General features: G+C 37.3%; 1 protein-coding gene across 1 annotated transcript; it reads right to left on the minus strand.

Moving 5' to 3' along the window:
- Nucleotides 1-504: 504 nt before the first annotated feature.
- Nucleotides 505-23,989, minus strand: ALDH5F1 (aldehyde dehydrogenase 5F1). Its single transcript, XM_087321066.1, has 20 exons — nt 23,836-23,989; nt 21,559-21,684; nt 20,051-20,150; nt 19,444-19,492; nt 18,111-18,198; nt 16,788-16,898; nt 14,916-14,978; nt 14,663-14,773; nt 14,483-14,548; nt 14,165-14,242; nt 13,988-14,065; nt 7,081-7,147; nt 6,261-6,346; nt 3,471-3,503; nt 3,316-3,348; nt 2,875-2,975; nt 1,916-2,001; nt 1,325-1,431; nt 949-1,026; nt 505-866 (listed from the first exon to the last, which is right to left on the minus strand). Exons 1-20 carry the CDS (start codon nt 23,905-23,907, stop codon nt 831-833), a joined length of 1,569 nt encoding a protein of 522 aa, XP_087177192.1. The 5' UTR covers nt 23,908-23,989; the 3' UTR covers nt 505-830.

Consider the following 23,989-nt stretch of genomic DNA (forward strand, 5'->3'; position numbering starts at 1 on the left):
ACCTTTATTTAGGGTTTGTCAATTTTAGATTGGCGCAAGAGGCAACTGATCATCTCCTTCACTCTTAAGGGGGTTTCAAAGTCTGTTAATACAATGTTAAATTGACCATGAATAAAATTAAACATTCTCAATCTCTAGAATTTTCAATTATTCATGGTCAATTTAACAAGAGGCAATGATTATGATTCATTCAATTTCATTGGAGGACACCAGAGTTGTAGACACTCAAAATTAAAGGTTCTTGATTTTCAATATGTAGATCTAAAGAAATTGTTTGATATTTAATTGACATCTCATTTTTTATAACAATATGTGTCTGGATTTTCATTAAATTATACCATTAACAAGCAAAATGAAGATTTGTGGACACCCACTATGGACAGTGGGTAATTGAAGGTTCCTGTTGCAACTATATTTTTCAATTATATACTGAAACTATTGTTGCAAAACATAGTAATAGACAACATGGGAGTTCACTAAGCAAAGGCATTAGTTGTTTGAACATCTATAAATATGGACTCCCAATATTTGTTTCATTCTTTAAATTATCAAATCTACATTCAATTCTTACAAATAAGAATACAACCATCTGGAAATGAGTATCTTGGACAATTGTATTTTATTCAAAGTTATTACCATTTTATTTTGATTGCTTGAGGAGTACTATAGAGATGAGCTGGCTTCGATAATCTTCTAATACAAAATTCTAAAGTTCGTGAATCCAAACCTCTGATGAGAGATGGTCTCTTGTAAGCAATTTTTGGCAATACAGTCAATGATGTGAGTCTAAAAACAACAAATTAGGGTTGTCAAAGAAACAAATCACCAACTTACTTCCTTATGTTCCCGAGACATATATATTTCGCCTGCATCAATCCACCGCCGTATTATTAAAAGATGAGGGAAATATGATAATATAATGAAAAAACAGTTAAAAAGGGTACCCACTTCTATATACTCCTCAATGCCATATTTTGATCCTTCTCGTCCAAGGCCTGACTGCTTTATACCACCAAAAGGAGCCACCTATCACAGGAAAAAATGTTGTCATAAATAACATTTTGATTTTTAACATGTTCATCACAGAAGATTACGACTAGGCTACAAACGTAGAATGAAAAAGAAAAAGAAACTGTACGAGTCCAGCCTGTCACTTGTAAATCCATATTTAATGTGTATTTACATATTTCAACATAACATAGTTCATTTACTCAAGTTTGTGAGGTCATTTATATATTTCAACACAACATACATGCATTTGTTACTGTGTTCAGGTATGCTGTGAAGTTAAATTAATGAACGGAGTAGAAGTTTGAAATGGTACCTCTGTAGAGATAATGCCTTCATTTACACCAACCATTCCATATTCTAAAGATTCTGACACACGCCATGCTCGTGACAGATTTTCCGTGAACACATATGTGGCCAAACCTGAAAACCAGTATATCAGTATTTGCCCGTTTATTAGGTGGCCAAACCTGAAAGGTATTTTATTATACTGATAAAAACCTATTGCCAAGAATATGAAAATGACTTTTTTTAAGTGTTTAACCTAGAAACCTATATCAGTAGGCATTTGATACAAGTTTCACAAATTTCCTTCGTTACTAACGCCACAAAATTGATATTTTTTGCTTCAAAGGTAAATAAAAATTACTCCAACAAGAGGTATACAAATTTCCTTCATTACTAAACGCCACAAAATTTATATTTTTAGCTTCAAAAATAAATAAAAATTACTCTGACAAGAGGTATTGAAATAGTTTAGAACATTAGTCTAGAGAGTACAAACTTCATTGTATATACATCTTAGGATGATTAGTTAAAAGTATTACATGAAGTATTATTTCATGCTTTCTATGCCAGACAGTACATTGACAAAAAGTACAGCGGCTAAGAAACTGCTTTCCCTTACCAAAAACTGTATCATTCGCCATTTTTATAGCCTCCTCTTCTGTGTTGAATCGAATCAAAGGAGCAACAGGTCCAAAAACTTCCTCTCTGCACCAAATATAAAAAAAGAAAGAATAAATTTATTGCTTTCGGATCCTTTCTTTTTATAGCCAAAATCTTCAAATAGTAATACATGGCTTCCAGGAAATGCAATAATGGAGAGAACTCTGATCCATGCTTAATAGGAATTTACAAGACACAAAAATAGAGACTTACTAGAGCCAACCTATGATACTCTAATTGATACCATAAATATTAATATATCGCTTCTTCTCTGCTCTGAAACTCCTAATTCCAAACCCTAATATCAGCCCTATAATTGTTCTGATATCCTAAAATCAACCAGCCATTCGGTTTGATGCCAAAATCCTGTTGGAAGGTCATCTAAGAGAACATGGGTGTGAGGCTTTGACGACTACAAAAGGGTATTTATAAAAAATACATAAGTACAAGTTATATGCCATGATAAACTGGGATATGCAAAGCCCAGATAAAGGTAAGAATGGGCTCAAAAATTAGATAGAAAGCAGGGTGGGCAAGGAGATTCTGAAAGAAAGGTCTACCAAATGTAGGCCATTGTACAAAGTGGCCCAACTGGCTTGACATAAATTTCTTATTTCAAATCTTGCATAAAAGGATTTTCTTCTGATGGATGGCTTCTTGCTTGAATGTTTGGCAGCTAGGCAGATTTGTCTGAAATCACTTACGTTTTTACATTGTTTATTTTCTCTATAGCCCTAAACACTGCAGCAGTAGTGGACCATGATTATTGAAATCCAGCTTGCACCAGCAGTGGACCCTGAGATCGGGTTCATATGATTGCAAACAGCAATTCATAATCGAAACAGTTAAAACAATTACAACTGAAGGAACGCCAATCATTTTGCTACAGCTAAAGATTAGGAGGGGAGAATAATTTACCTGAAAATAAGCATATGATTCTTGGCATCTCCAAGAACAGTTGGCTCATAAAAGGTACCACCCAAACTATGTCTCTTTCCACCAAGTAGCACATTAGCTCCCTGTAGCAAAAAGAAACTCAGCATAATCTATTTGAGACAGAACTTTGCACATAAACATGACAATCATAAAAGAAGTCCAACAAAAACAAACCTATTACGAATAAAGACAAATAGATCAGAGATGGTCGATATAGCATAAAAATAGACAAAGAAATTCACTATGACATAAGAAGCACTTATTTAAAGCAAAGATATCATCAAACACTTATTTAAACCGTATGGAAAATGTGTGTCTTGTGAACTGGTTGCAATAAGTAGTTCCATCTCTTAGCAGACATGACAATTAGCTCACCCTGATATAGACATAGATATAGATATAGCTCAACCTCCTAATTCATACCTTCTCTACAGCATCTGTAATGTGAGTCTCAACCTGAAAAGCCAAATAGTTGAAATCATAAGCATACAATTACCACAATTACTTTAATTTTACCCACTCCATTCTCTGAAATAATAGCTCCTGCCCCCATCCCCAAATTACAGCAGCATGATCACCTTCTTTATTGCAGCTTCGTTGATCAAAGGTCCCTGTAATGAAAACCTTTTTTTTCTCTTTTTCACAAACAAACCAAGGCATGTGTCTTTGTGAACTACATCATAAGACTATAAAATTGGTTCACTCACAACCCATCGATACTAAGCTTCCACAAAAGTTTTAAAAGGAGTTGATTCTTTAGTTGATTTCACATAATATGAAAGCCACTAACATTAACAGTCTATTGATTGCTGACAACAATGTGTGGCATGTAGCTTATAGAAAGGAAATCATCTTCTATCTTCTATTCCAGATGTACAACCATTTTCTGGATCTGTTTTTTGAATTAGACTGGAAAATACTATTTTTAGCTTCATCAGAGGAAATTGCCTTAGTCATATAAACTTCAATGAAAGGAAATCGTTCCTGTTGAGAATGATTAAAGTTATAGCCGAACTAGCCCAATGGGTAGCCAGCCCCAACAGCTAGTTATCCCAACAGCCAGATCTTGGCCTTTAAGAGGGATCTTCTCCTCATGGTAAAAGTGATCTCTGTGTTTTTCTCTCTTCTGTTGTGCAATATATGTATATGTTTTTCTCATTTTTCAATATGGTACCAGAGCTTCGACTTGCCATCAAGTCCCATGTCCCGACTTGCCTCGACTTCTGAAATACCTATAGAACTTCCAAACCCAGAAATCACCGGTGAGATGATTTGCTCTCCTTCTCCTATAGTGGTTAGGAGGACCTCTCGCAGTAATGCTGGAGTCCCTCCTGATCGTTATGGTTTTCCTCATGATATTGCTCAGTTTATCTCTTATTCTAACATATCAGCTACACATAGAGCATTCATTGCATCATTCGATTCTGTCACTTTACCCAAGTGTTGGCAGGTTGCTAAAGAAGATCCAAAGTGGAAAGCAGCTATGCAAGAAGAACTTGGAGCTCTTGAGAAGAACAAAACTTGGGAGATTGTATCACTACCACCAGGAAAGAAGGCGGTTGAGTACAAATGGGTGTTTACAATAAAACAGACTCTAGAGGGCAAAATAGATCGTTACAAAGCACGATTAGTAGCTAAGGGATATAGTCAGTCACATGGCATTGATTATGATGAGACTTTTGCACTTGTAGCAAAGATGAGGATTGTTAAAACGCTTATTTCCTTAGCAGTGAATAAGGATTGGAAATTACATCAGTTTGATGTAAAAAATGCATTTCTTCATGGAGAGTTGATGGAGGCAGTGTACATGGATATCCCCCAAGGTTTTGGTACAATTCAAACAGTAGGCAAGGTTTGCAGTCTAAGGAAGTTGCTTTATGGACTGGAGCAATCTCCTCAAGCCTGGTTCAACAGGTTAAGAAGGGCTATGGTGGGTATGGGATACCGCCAGATCAATGCGGACCATATAGTGTTTTTCCGACAACGCAAGGAGCATACTACATTACTTGCTGTGTATGTGGATGATATAATTATCACAGGTAATGATGAAGGAGAAATTGCCCAACTGAAGGTACAACTAGGTAAAGAGTTTGAGGTGAACGATCTAGGATGGCTACGATACTTTCTTGGATTTGAGGTAGCTTGTGGGGCAGAAGGAGTGAAAGACATTACAGTGACAAAGATAGTGTTCTTCGGATTCTACTCCTTGATGACACAATTGGCAAATTCTTTCTTCTAGAGGTATCCATGTATATCTGCCTATCTCAATCTCTAACTGATGTGATGAAGTTTGTAGCTGCTCTATTAAACTGTGCAGCACATAGGATAGATGTATGTATTACATGTATGTCAAAGAAAACAATACACTATGAAGTTAAACTTGTGTATCATGACAGGTATGATAGTAGAAAATATGTAACAATGACTAGCTCCATCCACGTGAAACATGTGGACATTGGTGCATGTAGTAGTACATAGATGGCGAAGTATGTGAGACCTCACATATACCTCTCTTCTCAATGCTTTATTCATGCTAGGTGCATAATCCTCAGATATCTCAATAAGTAATCAAAATGTCTGAAACCCAGAAACTCTTAGTACATGTTCTGTGTCTTGATCTTCACAAAAGTGTTAGTTGGGTTTAAGGGGGTTTGTTGATGTCCCAAAGTGGAGGGTCAACTCTCATGAAATGTTGGATGAACCATAGTGAATGCACTCTCTGTGATAACTCTGCATGGAAAATGGTGTCTTGGATCCCTGTAAGAAATTTGCCCAATGTATTATGGATCATTGGCCTCCATAATCTCTACATGGAAGATCTCTGAGGTGCCATCATATTATCATATCTATCTCTGATATATCCTCATATGGACGGCATCTACAAACATAATGCTCCTTACTATGATCTCTAAATGGCAGAGTCTGCATATCTGTTCCTTCCTAGATAACTCTGGCCGCAGGACAGATCTCCATATCAGCTATGTATACACCTATGTAGCAAGCACTGTCTTTAAATCCCTATGCTCAGATGTTATGTAAATTCTTTTTTAACAATGCTCACTTTCACAAACCATGTCTCAGCTGGAAGGAGAAGTATGAAAGAGTTCATGGGGCACTTGATGTTCTATTACACTACACTTCCCTCAGTTTTAGGTTTGATAGCTTTCTTCAGGTTATATATGACACCTGGTATATTCATCGATGAAAATTTTGACCACACCCTCATTTTAACATTTGTAGTCATTGGATTACTTTTCAATTCCTTTCCTTTCTTCTCCCCCCTCTCTCTAAATCATTGCAAAGCATCATTTGAGTACATAGACAAAAATTATAAACTTGAGACGAAAAGAGAGGGTGAGAAGAATCACCAAAGAAACACCCTTCTCAAAGCCGTTACCAACTTTTAAACCCTCACACGCCTTAACAAAAGCATCTGCAAATTTCTCATAAATTCCTGAAATGGTAAAGTACAGCACGTTGTATTTATTTTCAAAATCTGCAGTGGTGCCTACAAAAATGCTAGGATGAAAATATGGTTTGAAATAAAATGAAGAGTGGTCAGGACATATAACTTAAATTATACATGGATTAAATTAGAATGGGACTGTAACTAAGCACAAAGATTCCCCATTAAAAGTCTCTTCTTTCGCATCTTTCCATATGGTTTCACTGTGCAATGCAGTATATGGAGACACATGTTACACGCTCTTGAAACAATGAGGGAAACCAAAACCTCATCACATCAACAGAGGATTACGATATGGCACTATGTAGAGCTTTTGAGACTGGTACACTGCAATGCAGTATATGGAGATGCATGTTACATGCTCTTAAAACAATGAGAGAAACCAGAACCTCAATACATCAACTGATGATTACGATATGACACTGTATGGCTTTTAAAGATCACACATACTGGAAGTTGAATATGAGAAACGCTATTTATCATTAAGAAGCGGCTAAAGTTCAAAATAAATTAATAGACAAGCTTCCACTATATGAAAAATATTTATCCCTAAACAAACCACATGCTTTATTCCTATTCCCACCATTATATATATGACTTTATATTTGCTATTCACTATTGAGATATTTTTTCAATTATCACATCATCATGATACAGGCCATAATCAATTTGGTAATTAAGCACAAATTATTTAAGCAAAAGAAAGTGTAGCATAATCTTACCACTTTGAACAAAAATCCGATTGACAGCTACACATGCTTGGCCAGTGTTGCGAAATTTTGCATTTATCTACAAGCCAAGAAATAATGGTAGTCTTATTTAGAAAAAGGATGATAATACCTTTTACCTCAAACTGATACCACCTTCCAATCATATATACAATATATATACACTCTTATTTTCTATGATATATAAAGCAAAGACGAATCACAACTACAAAAAAACAAGGACATTCTCCTATATATTCTTCTTTCTCAACTGAAATGGGATTACCTACAATAAAGAAATTAATTCATGCTGAAATGGGGCATCTGTAATAGTTCCCGAACCTTAGTTTGAGTTGTAGCTTCTACACAGCAGATTTGAAAGCTACCAAGTCAAAGATATATAGGACTGGCACTTATGACATCAGACGATTTAGCTGAAAAGGAAATACCCATCCACGAGGAGAAGAATAAGGTGATCTGAATAAGTCATCAAAGTGGATATCACGGGGACATCAATTGGTCCCGCGGCACCACTTCTTGGGAAAGTTTTGTTTCCACAACCATTTGATGGATTTATCACCATGCAATTTATAGTGTGATGGGAACATCAAAACCTTTTCACATCATCAATTAGTGATTGAGACAGGCCAATAAACATAGAGAACTATGCAGGAACAGATATTATATTGTATTCCATTTTATTTTATTATGAATTAGGGGAGATACCACAGCCCCTTCACTCATGACTCTGATCACTATGCATAAAATGGAATCTAAACACCAAGGATACTTGGGATAGATTAGATTACATATTTTTTAATGTCCGTAGAGAGGCCAATATTGACCCATTGGACTGTTCTCGCTGGAAATCAAAGAAATAGAGATATATTGTTAGAAGAAAGAAAACCTTGCTAGTGGTCTAAACTCATGGTTAATGAGGCAATGCTATCTTCCTCTTATTTTATAAAAAACAGTATACTGACAAACATAGTGTTCTCCAGATTCCTCTCTCTGATGACACAATTGAAAATTTCTTTCTTCTAGAGGTATGTGTACATATCTTCCTACCTCAATCTTTAACTCATGTGAAGAGGTTCGCAGCTGCTCTACCATACTGTGCTGCACATAGGATAGATCTATCTCTATATAATAGGGCCTGATTGTATGAATCCATCCTCCAATGCGTTTAAAAAGTGTGCCTTATAGTTGACTATCCAAGAGATGTAGGGCTCATCCATGTTCTTCTATTATACAAATTGATAATATCAATTTGGATCACTATTCTTTTCTGCTTTGGCCATGCTTAGATGGGGACAGTCCAAGCTATGCTGGGAAGGGGGTAGTTCATTTATGCCTATGCATTTATCCAAGATATGTGGAGCTTATCCATGTTCTTCTATTATACAATTTGATAATATCAATTCAGATCACTCTATTCTTTTCTGGTAAGGCCATGTTTAGATGGGGACAATCCAAGCTATGTTGGGAAGGGGGTAGTGCATTTATGCCTATGTAAAACGCATAGAATAGATGTATCTCTATATAGAAGGGCCTGATGATGAATCCATCCTCCAATGTGTAAAAAATGTGCCTTATAGTGGGTCATCTTCCTACCAAGACATGTGGGGTTCATCCATGTTCATCTATAATCCAAGTTGATAAAATCAGTCTGGATCACTCTATTCTTTTCTACTTTGGTCATGTTTAGATGAGTACAATCCAAGCAATATTGGGATGGGGATTTTGCATGTAAAGAATCTAACTCTAGTAGAGTTGAGTATTCAGAAGTGTAGTGTGTGTGTATGAGAGTGAGTGTATAAGCAAGAGAAGGAATCAAAGAGAATAACCAGAAAATAAGAAAACACACAGTAGGGGGATGACAGCTTATGCACTGAAGATCATCAACTAAATAAAATGGGCAAAGGTGGTTTAATAAACAAGTCCTCAAGGGACTGCCATATAAAATGTGTTGGTGGAATCTAACCAAGATATCCACTTGAGTACGATTTTGTCATAAGAACACTCGACAACTACACGGATTACAATAACGTGTGCTCACACACGTTTTCACACATTGTCCTTTTCTTCATAAGCACATGTTCACACAAGTTGAGCTTGATTCTCAACACGCCCCCTCAAGGTCAATTGTGTGTCCTCTAAGCTTGGTTGTCTTGATGTAGTTGAAGACCCGCCTACAATTGGTCGGACTACTAGACCGTGGTTTTCCCATTGTTCCGATGTACTCGATCTTGATCTAGCAAGGTCGATCTTGCCGATCCAAAATTTTGAGCTTGTCAAGGGTGCCAACAAGGTCAGGTTTATGTCTAACTTCAAAAATTCTAGGCTTTGAAAAGTCTTCCTCTAACTTGCCAGGTCAAGTCGGGTTAGATGTGCCAGCCTTACTTTGCTGATGCCGGTCTCACTCTTCCTCTTTTATGGTGCTGATTCTCGATGTTTTCCTTTGTCTTTGTACTTGTACTCCCCCCCAAGCTCAGCATATTGAGTGGTCCAAGGCCTAGATCCACTAAGAATTGTTGTCACTTGTCAAGACCTAGTGCCTTAGTGAAAATATCAGCCACCTGCCCGTTGGTGCCAACGTATTGAAGGTCAAAGTCGCCGGTCAATATGTGGTTAGGGATGTAATGATAGTGCACCTCAATGTGCTTAGTCTGGGCGTGAAACACCGGATTCTTGCGAGCTGGATGCTGGTGAGATTATCGTAGTGGATCAGTATTGGCTTGTTCACCAATTCGTTGAAGTCTTTCAGCAGTCTTTTAAGGCATACAGCTTCGTAGGCAGCTACAATTGCGGCCCTACTTTGCCTCTGTGCTCGATAGAGCCACTGTTGGTTGTTTCTTGCTGCTCCAGGAGATTGCTCCATTACCGAGTGAAAACATAAATCCCGAAGTGGATCTCCTATCAAATGATTTGCCCGCCCAATCAGCATCCGTGAAGCCTTCGAGTCGAAGTGGTACTCCACACTTATAGAAGATACCACTTGCTTAGCGGAACACTTGCTTAGCACAATCCATGTGAATGTCGTGAGGGGGTGGCATGAACTAGCTAAGAAGGGGGGTGGCATGAACTAGCTAAGAAGCCGGACCGGATAGCTGAGGTCTGATCGGGTGATAGTTAAGTAGATAAGACTCCCGATTCTTTGGCGATACTATGTCGGCTCGCAGAATTTTGGGATTGTTCTGGATATACAATGAGTTATCAGATTTTGACATCCGGAAGCCAATGTCATGAAGATATGATGTGATCTTTGAATGCCATGCTCTTGGGGCTTACTTCAATCCATAGAGCGGCTTCTTCAATCGGCAAACTGCATGTGGATGTTTGCTCGATTCGAAGCCAGGTGATTGCATCATGTAAACTTCCTCGAGCTCACCTTGGAGGAATGCATTCTTCACATCCATTTGATGAAATGCCACCCATTTGCTGCTGTGAGTGCAATTACCGTCCTCACAGTGGTCATTTTTGCCACCAAGGCAAATGTTTCCTCATAGTCTATGCCATGGGTTTGAGCATACCCTTTGGCGACTAGCTGAGCCTTAAACCGATTGACCGTGCCATCCGTATTATGCTTTATCTTGAACACCCAGCGGCAGCCAATTGGCTTTTTCTTGATTTCAGATGATGGGACTAAATCCCAAGTATCGTTGTCAAACAACCCGCGCATCTCCTCCCTCATTGCCTTGATCCACCGGGGATCTTGGGCAGCTTCTTTATAAGTCTCGGGTTCTTGGTCTACTGCGAGTCCCATAGATTGACATATTCGCATTCGTGGGGTTTCCCATTCAAATGCAAACGAATACACATATGAATGCATGGTCAAGTATTCGTTTAACCCAAAAAAAAAAAAAAACTCCCTCTTTTTTTAGTTCCTAGGATACAAAAAAAGGGACTTGGACAATAAAAAGGGACATTAAATCTTTGTGATTGTCGGGACATATAATACATCCTTCATGTAGCCCTTGTTGTCATGATTGTTAAGGGCCACATCTCCAATGTGCTCAATTGTGTGTGGAGTCATCAGTGGTCTCCACCACGCCGAGTCTCTCGGGTTCCCTCAAATTCATGAACCATTCTTGATGACTTGTCATGTGATTTGAGCACCCGAGTCCACGAACCAGACATCATTAGGTTGGTAAACACTTGTTATGATGCTATTTGCCCGGTGTCGCATAACGAACATCGGCCATTTGTTATCTAGGTCAGCCATCACAGCATAGTTTGTTTGCTGCCGGGGTGAGGCAGCCGAGTCATTCTTCTTCCACACTCGGCTTCAAAGTGGCCAGGCTTTCCACAATACCAGCACTCAGTTTGCTGGTTCTGCCTGGTTGATGCAGGCTGGTGGAAGCTCCCCTTTTTGCCGGAATTCCCTCGGCTGTTTTGACCTTCTTGCTGCCTAGAATTAAATTGTTGTGAACCTCGCCCACGTCTTCCTCGGCCATTCCTCCCCCTATTTCCATGACATGACCATGACCTCGACTGAGATCATCCTGTTTATATAGCATCTGCCCATCAAATGTTGTGCTTTTCGACTGTGTATGGCTCTCCTCAACCATTAGCATGGATTGCAAGTCGAAATGCGCCATATTTTAGTGCGAGGCCGCCAAGGCAGATATGCACCATCTCGTCATCATCAACTGTGACATTGATGGAGCCAAGTGAATCGCGTAAGTCTTTGATCCGGAGGGTATAGTCTGTCACGGACATATCCCCCTGCCGAATATTGTTCAACTCCTACCGGAGTTGAAGTTTTCTCGCTATCGTTGAAGCCGCAAAAATCTTCTTCAAGTTTTTCCATGCTTCCGTCGGGGCTTTCGCATCTTGAATATAGTTTAACATGTGATCTTGCACACATGTTGCCTTGCTGCCATGTGGGGTAGTTAGGATTTATAATATCGGGGGCTATTTCTTGAGCTCCCTCAATATAATTCCAATACCCTTGCCTGACTAAGTACTAATGTATCTTATATTCCCAAGAAGCGTAGTTGTGCATGTTCAACTTCTCTGTTGGAAGTGCGCTGCCCATCTATGCATTCATCTTTCTGATTTAGCTTGATTCGTATGCTCTTGTTAACGTGATCCTCTTGCCGTGCAACACTACAGCGATGATAGCCAGTTTGAAACAGCGTCTCTAGCTGCTCACACAGTTTCAATGGTAGAGCTCAATGAAGGATCTCTAACCCTCACGTTTTGATACCATGTAAAGAATCTAACTCTAGTGGAGTTGAGTATTCAGAAGCGTAGTGTGTGTGTGAGAGAGAGAGCGTGTATAAGCAAGAGAAGGAATCAAAGAGAATATCCAGAAAATAAGAAAACACACAATAGGGGGATGATAGCTTATGCACTAAAGAGCGCTATATTAATTAACTAAAGATCATCAACAAAATAGAATGGGCAAAGGGGGTTTTATATACAAGTCCTCAAGGGACTGCCATATTAAATGTGTTGGTGGAATCTAACCAAGATATCCCCTTGAGTACGATTTTGTCATAAGAATATCTAATATTCTTTGATTGCATTAACACTCGACAACTACACAGATTACAATAAAGTGTGCTCACACACTTTTCCACACATCGTCCTTTTCTTCATTTTCTTCATAGGCACATGTTCACACAAGTTGAGTTTGATTCTCAACACTACATTTATACTTATGCCATATGATTTGCCTTTCCGCATACCAACAACAATTATCTCGTGTTCAGCAAGTTGTTTTGATGACATAAGATAAGTGCCAACCTTTACCTTCATTTAGGGAGCTCCCAAAGCTGTTGAATGTCGGTCACTCATGGGAATACTGCTTCGGTGCTAGTTCTATATGATAATTTATTTAGGATATCATTCTTGTAATGTTCTATCTATCCTTGAACTTTATATCTCCTTCTCTTGATAACTGCTATGATGAGTCAAGTATCCATCATGGGTGCCTATGCTGGGGAGTTCCTATGATCTCTGCAGAAAGCTTGGGAAGGGCATCAGAGACCACTTGTATCCTCGTAATAATTTCATATTGTATTGATTGCTTGCTCCTGATCACACCTGTTATGATAATCACCGAGGGTTTCTACTTTGTCGTCTTGTCCCAAGCAAAATTTCTTCAAACTTGGTAAAGTGATTGTATTGGTTCCAGGCCTGATCACCCTTCACATCAACAAACCACGGCAATTATTGCCCAGCACAGAAGGTGATTTCCAGCTTCTGAGACCTCTTCATCTTGGACCAGCCCAGAGCTAAGAACTTCTAAAGACAGAAGCTTCAGTCCAGCTTAAGTTCACAATGGTATATGCTTAGTTGAAGGCAAATGTCGGCATTTTTCTCAAGATTACGAAACATTTATGTGCATATCCTCAGCCAAATGCTTGAGGAATAAACAGAGTACCTCAGGAAGGCTTACACATTTATATTTATAGTTAGTTTTCCTGTTTCCAAGATTTGAAAACAAGGCCATTTTGGCGTTTAAGGGACATTAGCAATATTGTTATTTCTTCTTGATTTCAACAAAAGAAACATTTTGTATCTAGAGTTAAAACATCATCTGTCAAGTCAATTTAGCTGTCATCACCCTGATAGCCTCAAGCATTCCAATACAACAATTTTGGTAAGCAAATCCGGCCCCCAAAATTCATTTAGATTGCAGTGGAAGGATACAATTACCTCTAGAGTTTTTGTTTTCAAATAAAGCAGGGTCCAATTTTAAACCTATTGTCATTTTATATAGCATACTGCTTTTGGCATTCTGTTGTAGAATTGAGTGCAACAGAGGAATAAATGGTTGTAATTTGTGCTCCTCTGTATCTTAATTTCACATTATTCAAATAATTTTATAAAATGCTTTCAGAGACAAGAACCACATCCAAGACAAAGAGAAGAGTGAAGGTCAATTAAACATCGAAATTAAAAATCCTACCGTGCCTTTGACTGCTACATCAACATCTGCATCGTCAAAAATTATGCAAGGTGCATTTCCTCCCAATTCCAAGGAAACCTAATTATCATCACAACTCACAACATTTTTTATATGAAATGATTTACCAAAGAAGACAGAAAGTCATATTTATCACCGATCTAAGCATTACTAAAATACCCTCTTTACTGTCCCTGCAGCAGCAGCCATGAGTTTCTTTCCAACAGCAGTTGAACCTGTAAAGGTGATTTTCCGAACCTGGATATACAAAGAAATTGAGGAGACATCATGCTTGAGAAGGGATTTGGTTTTAATAAAGGTATCTCAATTACGCGTCTATAATAAGAAAATACCTCGTTAGTGACATTTATACATAGAAGAATCAGCTCTTTAACAAGTGGAACAGTCTTACATATGGGGTTAGCCATAGAATATGTTCCCATTTGGCAAGTAAAACACCTCAGATAGTCAAAAAGAATTGCTGAAACTTTAACAAACCTCATTGCTTTCCATTAGTGCGTCCCCAATCTGAGGAGCATCTCCCATCACAATATTTAAAACACCCTGCCATATAAGTGTACAAAATAAAGTTCAGAGAACATATCGATGATGATATATTTATACGAATTCAACTGAAAAAATAGCTGCACAGCAATGGAGATGTATAGTGATGAATACAGGAGGAACGCCTGCTTGAAGTGCAAGCTCCGCTGCCGCCAGAGCTGTCAGAGGTGTAAGTTCAGAAGGCTTCACTACAGCAGTGCAGCCAGCTGCAAGTCCTGCAGCAACCTAAGAGAATAATGATGTAATCAACAGTATGAATGTAAACTTAAATATCTTGAATATATGAGAATCATAATAGATGATACTGACGTTTAAATATGGGCAAATCAGAATTTCACATATAGAAAGAACATTAACTCCATTATACCTTGCGTGTGATCATAGCAAGTGGAAAATTCCAGGGTGTTATTGCACCAACTACACCAACAGGCTGCAAAAATGTATAAAATGAGTCACGACAATATTGGGCTCAGCATAATGAAAACGCAATACATTTAATTATCAAACAATACAAGGAAAGTACATCATTACCAAGCAGCAAAAAGAACCTATATTAGATCAATTTCAAATGGACAACAAGATCATATTTGTTTCCACAACACAGCTTAAACTGTGTAAAAAAGGTTCATATGGGTCAATGTCATATTTCTTATTCCTCTTCCCGACTGTTTAGATAATGGGCAAGCAGGCGTTCAAGCAGTGACTGTTCACTAATTGTGTAGATTTACAATCTTCTAAACGGCAGGCGACAGCAGTGCCCCTATAAAGCATATGTCAGACTCCTTGTTCCCTGCCTAACCGCCAATTCAGAAACGCTCGTAACAGTTTCCCGCCATATGGTTCCCCACATCCCATCACGTGGGGGTTCAGGAATACAAGCTCCCCTGCCCTCTTTTCATCGTGTCGTGACGATGCCCATGCAGCCAGCAACTGCCACAAATTGGAAAGCCTTGTTTACCGGGAGCAAAAGATTCATATCACCTATCTGTTTCCAATAACTGACTATATAGAATATTCCTCTACAAAATGTTTTCTTTCTACCTGGGGCTTACTACACCCACAGCGATACTGTATGATAGATGAACCTCAAGAGTATGAGACCCTCATTCATCAATTTATAGTCTCTTCTCAGAGGTAAGCAGACAGTAGGGCCTCTATATATCAGATTTCAGAGTTCTTCAGAAACCCATGCCAACTTATGAAGGAGTAAAAGATTCATATTATCTACCCGTTTCCAACAACTGATGATATTCCTTTAAAAATGTCTATTTCTACCTGGTGCTTAGCACACCCAAAATGATATTGTCCCATAGATGAAACCCCCTTATGATCATGAGACAGCATTTATGATTATTAACACCTTGATCTTGCAAACAAGTACAATACGAGAAAGGATTTTCAAGTGCAATAGGTAATTCATTTCTAATGCATTGCAGAAAATAAAATACGTAGAGAGCTGAAAACAGTGCAAGACACATCAATTCATGCGGACTTCTAATGCAACATGTGTATCTAGTTCCATGCGCTCATTGAAAACATGACTATGTGTTTTTAATGCTAGCAGATACAAGAACTACGAAAACTAAAGAATATCCACAACCCCAAATAACTGTAAAGACCTCTCTAGATTCCCTCATTTCTTCTCTTTTCATCTTATTTACTTTTATATTTACTGTGTAGTATTTATTTTATTTTGATTTGTTCTCAAAGACGAGACAACACTCAAGATGTAATCTCTTATTTGGTCTTATAGGCCATTTTGGCCTCTTAAAAGATGTTAATATATCTTTCTTTCTTTCTTTCTTCTAGATCATTGAAGAAGCCTTGGAAAGTATCCCACTGTCCATTTCCATTGCTAATATTATCACTCAAATTGCTGGGTAACTTTGAAGACTGAGATGACACTCCACCTCTATAATTTTTTTCACCTAGCTTTCTAGACACCGTTTCCTGGTCACCTGTCAAAAGCTAGCGCACATCGCTGCTCTATAATTTCTTGCACCTAGCTTCTAGATGCTTCATGTCATTATTATAAATGTTTTTATACATTAATAAATTTATATTAAGGATAACAACTCTTGTCTATCTCTTATCATCAAGATTTCTAGAAGTTAGTGTAATATCCAATTTTGAATGCGCTTTTACCTTGCATACCATTGGAAAAATATCATAAACTTCAAACACTAAGGCTAATCCAAAATAATTTTATGAACATTGAATTGACAATCTTGAGTTACACCTGCTTCACAACCAACAATCGTCTACCAGTGAATGGAGCTGGAATAATGTCCCCATATATACGTTTTGCTTCCTCCGCAAAAAATTCCACAAAGTTTGCCCCATAGACAACCTGAAGATGAAAATTATTTTGACAAAAATGTATATATTGTTTAATAAAAAATTAAACATAGGAATTATGGTATATAGATATTCTGGAAATATTCAAGAAAATACCACTTTAACCTCTCAAAAGTATTGTTTGAGCATATCAAATTAGCTAGTGTATCCATAGACATGTCAATTTAAAATTCATGTTTAAACAGAATAGAATCATACATTAACATGATATTTTGGGTGATTAAAATTTCAGAAAACCCATAAGAAGAAGCAAAATGTATCAATTTTAAATTTTAAATCATCAAAAGTCGCACAAGTATTGCAGGATCATACAAGAACCAAATTAATGGATTTAAAATTGATTGGAATTACCTGATACCTTGAGTATCAGGGAAGAACTAAGGGGAATATAAACAAATCATGGATTTTATCTAGGAACATAATCTGTATAGCTTTAAAATCATGCATTTGAGCTATATAACTTGATAATGCCTTGCTTGCATAAAACTGAGAATAAGAAATGTAGTTAGCTTCCCTTGAGTGGTGTGGAAACCGCTAGCAACATCACTTGTTGCTGTACATACAATAAATGAGCCATTAAGCCAATGGAGGGTTTTAAGAAAACATGTCCCACCTAGGCAGCTCCAGGACCATCAGACAATGAAGTTGTTAAAATTCACAAAATCAATTGTAACAGAAACAGAAGCTCAGAAAAAGAAGTAGAAGAATAACCAGAGAAAAAGAAGTGTGGGGGAGATGCATTCCACTATACAGCAAATTGTACAGTGTACTCACATAGAATAATTGTGCATGACACATTACGCCATCAATAAAAGGAGAGAGTGAAAGATAACAGGAAGACAATTCGGTAAAATATTCCTCTGATCATGCTATAATTTGACATTAGGATATGAGATATAAAAAAGTTTGCTTATTCAGACCTATTAGATTATTCATATACAGCACTAACAATGGACAAGTAGTCACAAAAAACACAGTTTTCCAATTCAGATTGAACGTTCTTGATCCTGTTTAATGTAAGCATTTAAAGCAATGACAACGTATTCACTGTAATAGTGAAAAAGCATGTGCTGAATGTACTGAAGAATACACTAGAAGTTAATAATATCGATAAAGATGTGAATATTCTTCTGAAAATAAACGTTGAAAAGTGGTACACAGATACACCTGCATATCTGAAAATTGATTATCATTGTACAATTACCTCTCCAAGTGATTCGCCCAAGGGTTTCCCTTGTTCTAATGTAATCAACTGTGCCAGAAGTTGTTTATTCACAGTAAGGAGATCAAACCTTCAAAAATAAAATGGAAAATAAGCAGACTATGGTCAGTACACTCTTCAGCATGCATTCTTCAAGAATCAAAATTCATGGATGCAAAATAAGCTTCAATCATTAACTATTCAAGATTATTACTCAGATCATGCTTATAGATATTATCATTTGATGATTGCTGTTGATTATTCCTGACAAACTACACTAACTCTCACAAAAGCTTGTGATGCCAAACATGTAAAGTTTAAGGCCGCTGCTGCATAAGACCTTGAAATTTGTAGCGGGGCAGGCTCTGTAAAGAGAGCAATGGTATATATTCTGGTGATGGAAGGACCTGATGATAAAAAAGGAGTTGGGTGCAATTATGGTACTGCAGAGCTCAGTCAAACTTGTTTTGCTACACTTTGAACCAGGATTTCTCTGAGAATTCTCTAGACCAATGATCACTTCAATAAAATTACTTTTTTGTTCATTTTCATGCATAGCGAGGTTCAAGGTTCTAATACAAGATATAATATATTCGTGTATTTGTGTGTACATTATACCGCATGTAAGCACAGTATCTTGATGAACCAAGAATTAAACCACCTGGGAAAGACACCATATGAACTGAATTCAAAGGATTGATCCTCTTGAAACTTGGACTCATTTCTCGTTTTCAACTTTCATTTGTGGCATACCAGGCTTCAACTGATTGACGCAGACCTTTCCACAGTGAAGACATTGATGATACAAAATCACACCTATTTTTCATAGGTTTAAGAGTTGATGATTTAAATATAAAGAGGTACTGGCAGCACATGATGAACAATGAGGTTTAGTTTTTTATTTTTGGCAGCATTTCATGCATCATTTTCTTTTATCTTCATGATCAGTTCATAGAATGAACTTGAAAGTTTTGTTGCTTGTACTTTTTTGCTTTAATTTTGTACAGAAACATGCCATGTTTTGGAGCTTTACATTTGAAACAGTTTATTTTCTCTCTATTATCCAATCTTTCACTGCACTTTAATGATCACCAAGGCGTAATGAGAGGGTTCATACTGCTTTAAGGCATTGACGAACATAATAGTCTATCACCTTGCGCACAATATTTCTAATCGCTTCATTATCTTTCGATATCCACAGTGGTGTTAACTCTACTCTTTCTGTTATCTCCTTGAATGAACATCATAAATCTACTTAAAACCACTGTAGTTTCTAAATCTCTAATTTTCCAATTGAACTTGTTCCAAACAAAAACTGTCCATGCAAGGAACTTGCCATTTGCGTAGTATCTTGCTTCGTTCAGAGCCAGTTAATTCACGCCAACCTGAAGTTAACAGAATGAAAGTTTCGTCATCAAATATGCACACGCATTCAAGGTAGCAATATGAAATGCCTCAATAAATCATTCCCTCATTCTCATCAATAAAGATGTATTCCAGATAGACTTTAAAGGAAAACCATAAAAAGGCTCTAGCTCTGAAACTCAGTCACTATGCAAAACAGAGGAGATCCATGTTTTTATGAAAACTGGATTATATAACATCATATATAATTGTGATGTGGATACAGATGCTTCTTTGTTTCTAGCAGTGTGGATCAGGACTCCATTATCAAGAGAATTCTCTCACTATGACCCTTTGCATAGAAACAGATCGTGGTAAGTATTCCTGGTTTCCTTACAAAGTGCATGGGGAAATTCCATGATGTTCAGAGGTGAACCAAGAGAATTGATACTTGAAGCATCCATCTCCATTTAACAATTGAAAAACCTAAGGGTGGACCAATCATCATCTTCCCATCAAAATAGCCAGAAGCCTAACACTCTTATGTAGTATTTCTTTCATTAAAATAGCTTTATATAGAAACCCTCTCAAGATCTTACTTAACAATGCTTCCGATGCTGAGTTGATAGCAGCTTTTGTCTCCATGATACCCATATATGGAACATCTCCAAGAAGTTCACCTGTTGCTGGGTTGTATACCTGCATTAATGACAATACAGAATTATCAAACTAAATGTTTGAATTTATAACCGATGAATGCAGTTAAATTCAAACCCCACAATGAAACAAAATAGCAAGAGGAACTCCAAACAATGTTTTCCCTTCTTCTACGATTTGGAATTACATTTATACTCAATTGGAAGACCACTAGGAATAATATAAACAAAGTTTCCCTGTTGGAGAAAAGATAAAAGCAATACAAACGGATAGATCTGATTGTGTGTTTAGATTTATCACGTGCCATCCCACCAACTATCCAAACTAGCATCACTATCAATTTTTTTCACAGTAATCCTAACCACGACCAGAGATCATAATCCCAACTTCATAACAACACTCTACATTAGTAGTGTTCAGCCCTTGCCAAAAAGGATGTTTCTCTTGGTTTATGGGGAATTCTCATGTACCTTCCTGGCAGCCTGCTTCTCATTCTTTTGTTAAACTATTTTTCTCATTCCTTCCAATTATGTTTGTTTCACACTTTGATTTCTTGCATTTCCCTCTTGTAGACATCATCAACTAGCATAAAATCATAGAGAACTGTAGGTCCATATATTTACTATCATCAACTGTTGATGTAGTGTTCAGCCCTTACCACAAAGAATTCTTTCCCTTGGTTTACGGGCAATTCTCATGTACCTTCATGGCAGCCTGCTTCTCATTCTTTTATTAAACTGTCTCTCATTCCTTCCAATTATGTTTGTTCACACTTTGATTTCTTGCATCTCCCTCTTGTAGACATCATCAACTAGCATAAAATCATAAAGAACTGTAGCTACACATCTTTACTATCACAACTGATGATTTGGCAAATTATTCTAGTTATTCTTTAGATTCTTCTAGTAGCTCATGCAACTTTCCATGTATTCTTCTACCAACTTCATTATGCCCACCACTAATATTGATTTTGATTTCTCATTGAGACCCTGCTCCAACCTTATCATCTTCCATGCCTTTGATGTTTGAATAGACTGAATTCTTATGCATAAATTGGTCATTTTGTGCCTCTAGTTAATTATATCCTGTATTTACACACGTATGCCTACCTGGACTTGATTTATCATTCTTCCAGTTATACCTTGTCTTTGTGAAAAACTGCCATAGTTTACCCATTAGTAAGAATATGCATCAGCAGCGGTGTACCAGTGCCGACATTGAGTGATAAATATTCACTGTTTTCCAAGCATAGAGAAGAAATCGAAGGTCATTGAAGGCACTTATTTTTAACACTTGCTCCTAACTTGAAATACTTAACTTCCTACAAGTCAGAGCACTATTACACTGACATTAAAAACAGTATCTAAACCTAGGGAGAGGAAGAAGGAGAAGAAAAGCTCCTAATGAAGTTGGGATAAGTTGACAAATTCCATATTTTATGAAGACTCACTGGTAGAGTCTTTCCATCATCTGCGCCAACCCACTTTCCTCCAATTAAACCTTTCGATTGTAGCAACCCTGCCTCTTTGATTTTGTGTATGACAGCCTCATCTGATGGGGTTGAGAGATATCGTAACTGTAAAAAATATCAATATTAGAGATAGTATAAGTTGACAGATGTGCAAATGAAGGTTGAGCATAAGTAACACTAAAGCAAAAGAGATAATAATGGCTCTGTTAAGTAAACAGACAAGGGAAAATTCAGGATAGAAATGCATTACATGCCCACAGCAGTGTATAAAATGTGTTTACTTACTAGTATCATGTGTTTTACCATACTTCCTAGTTTGAGTTACTTTTACAAACAATAATGAATTTCCAAGAAAAGAATCTTCTGCTCTAAAAAAACAGTCTCAGCATAAGTATAGCAGAAAAATAAGAATAATATGAAAAAACCAATCGATTGATTAAGGAGGTCATGGAAGTAGATAACTAGAAACTATAAGGATAAATCTGCGGTCTGAAGAAGTTTACCTCAATGAGCAAGACTTTTCAACCATTCTATGTATATTGCCAAGAGTATGTAAAGGTTTATATATGTCAAACATTCCTAAATAGTAACGCTAAATACATGAGACACCACTGCACTCACAAACGAAAAAGTCTAGCACCACGTAAGAAAAAGGTCTTATTTATTAATTTATAGGTATATGTAATAAAATAGATTGTTAAGATTCTCAAAGAATTATCCAAATATTCTCATGCGATCAAATTAATTCTACAGAAAATGGTGATACAATCATGAATGAATAATGTTTACTTCTCATTGGTTACCTCGATCGGTTATTACATGGATAGTACTACAAGCATCAAGCAGCTACATACAGATATGCTTCACAACTATAAATTTTATGTACGCCCGTGCACCCATCATTCACTTCAGAAGCAGTATATATAGGCATATAATGGTAGAATTTCAGACCAAATATGCATTTAACAAATTCTCACAGTGACCCTAAAGTATAGAAATTATGAAATGATATGAGCTCTTATTAAGGGTCACCCATTCAGAAGAGAAAAATACAAGCAGATGTTGCTGCACATGCAACAGATATGTCACTTGGCGGAAGTATAAACTGAATCTGGTGATGTTAGCTCTCTATAAAAAGTGGAAAATATAAGCAATATCTGGGGAGAAATCCATTGTGACATGTGTAATAAACTGAGGAGCATGACAACAACGGAGAAGATACAGTAGAAACTGAGGAGAAACCAGAGACACAACTCATGGAGTGCATCTATGAAAAAAGAGCTATCAGGAAAGATATGTGTGGTTTATTTTAGGTTTTGCTTCATTTCTTTAATTCTTTTTTCTGGAAGCATATGCACAAGAAAACCCTGAGGAAAATAAAAGGTCAAAATCCAAACTATTTGAAGGCTGATAATGAAGAGAAACCAGGTCTGACAATCATGAATTGCATAGGAAAACGACCTTGATTCTTCTTTCACTTGCATAGCATTTCATAGAAAGCTCTTCGGAAGAGGAAGTTCAGTGGCACAGAAATGAATGCACTACCAAATGTTTATATTAAGAGAATTTTGGTTCAGATATGCGTTCCCATATATATTAAAGATCTCAGTTTTACCAAAGAATTAAATGCATGTTGCTGATGATTAGAACCAAATATATGACTGTTTCTTTGTTCCATAAACTCTGTGTGAAAGCAAGACAGAAGCAGATAGCATGCGTACAGATGAGAGGACAGAAGATTGTGATAAAAGAGATACATTTTCCTGCACAATTGATTGAAATACATAAGAGTGACATGAAATTGACCATATCTAGCAGAATGTTCCTTACCACACACACACACACACACACACACACACACACACACCAATTCTTGTCATTGCATCTAGAAGAGAGAAATGTAGGCAGCTCCTGGAGCAAAATTCGGACCAGAAACCTCTTTCCACATGCACGGAAAGAAGACGGTTTGCAAAAGCATGGAGATACATGAGATGTTTGTTGTTTCTTTTCTGGTGCCCATAACACGTTGAGTGCCAAAAGTTCTTCAAATGTGGAAATCGCGAATAAAATCTAGAGGTAATTTGAAACCAAGAAATGCATGTGGATTGCATAATTGAGAGAAAGTGCATACATACAATTTAGAGTGATCATAGAAGGGAGTAGTTTCCACACTCATAGCAAAGCATACGTAGAGTGATGATATATGAGGATACTTTTTCCACCATAGCTACGCATGCATGATGATAGGCAAGTTACCTGTGCAAAGCCTGTTTTGATCGCCATAGAAGCATGGTGAAGAGTTCGGAGCTTGGAGAGGGATGCCTGCATGACGATGGAACTGAGGGGGGGTGAGGAGGAAGGATTGACAGCGGGAACTGCTGCTGCTGCTGCAGGGAAGAAAGAAGAAGAA

Source organism: Azolla caroliniana, unplaced genomic scaffold, assembly GCF_043228905.1.
Source record: "Azolla caroliniana isolate FFs.n. ecotype wild unplaced genomic scaffold, voAzoCaro1.0.p SCAF_6, whole genome shotgun sequence".
NCBI classification, from domain to species: domain Eukaryota; kingdom Viridiplantae; phylum Streptophyta; class Polypodiopsida; order Salviniales; family Salviniaceae; genus Azolla; species Azolla caroliniana.

What these genes read in the sequence shown, in the direction of transcription:
- ALDH5F1 (XM_087321066.1), bottom strand. Translation starts at nt 23,907, where the DNA reads ATGCAGGCATCCCTCTCCAAGCTCCGAACTCTTCACCATGCTTCTATG. An exon ending in TGGGCGAATCACTTGGAGAG is followed by an intron (nt 16,899 to 18,110) that starts GTAATTGTACAA and finishes TTTCATCTTCAG; the next exon opens with GTTGTCTATGGGGCAAACTT. An exon ending in AATCATATGCTTATTTTCAG is followed by an intron (nt 2,002 to 2,874) that starts GTAAATTATTCT and finishes TATTTGGTGCAG; the next exon opens with AGAGGAAGTTTTTGGACCTG.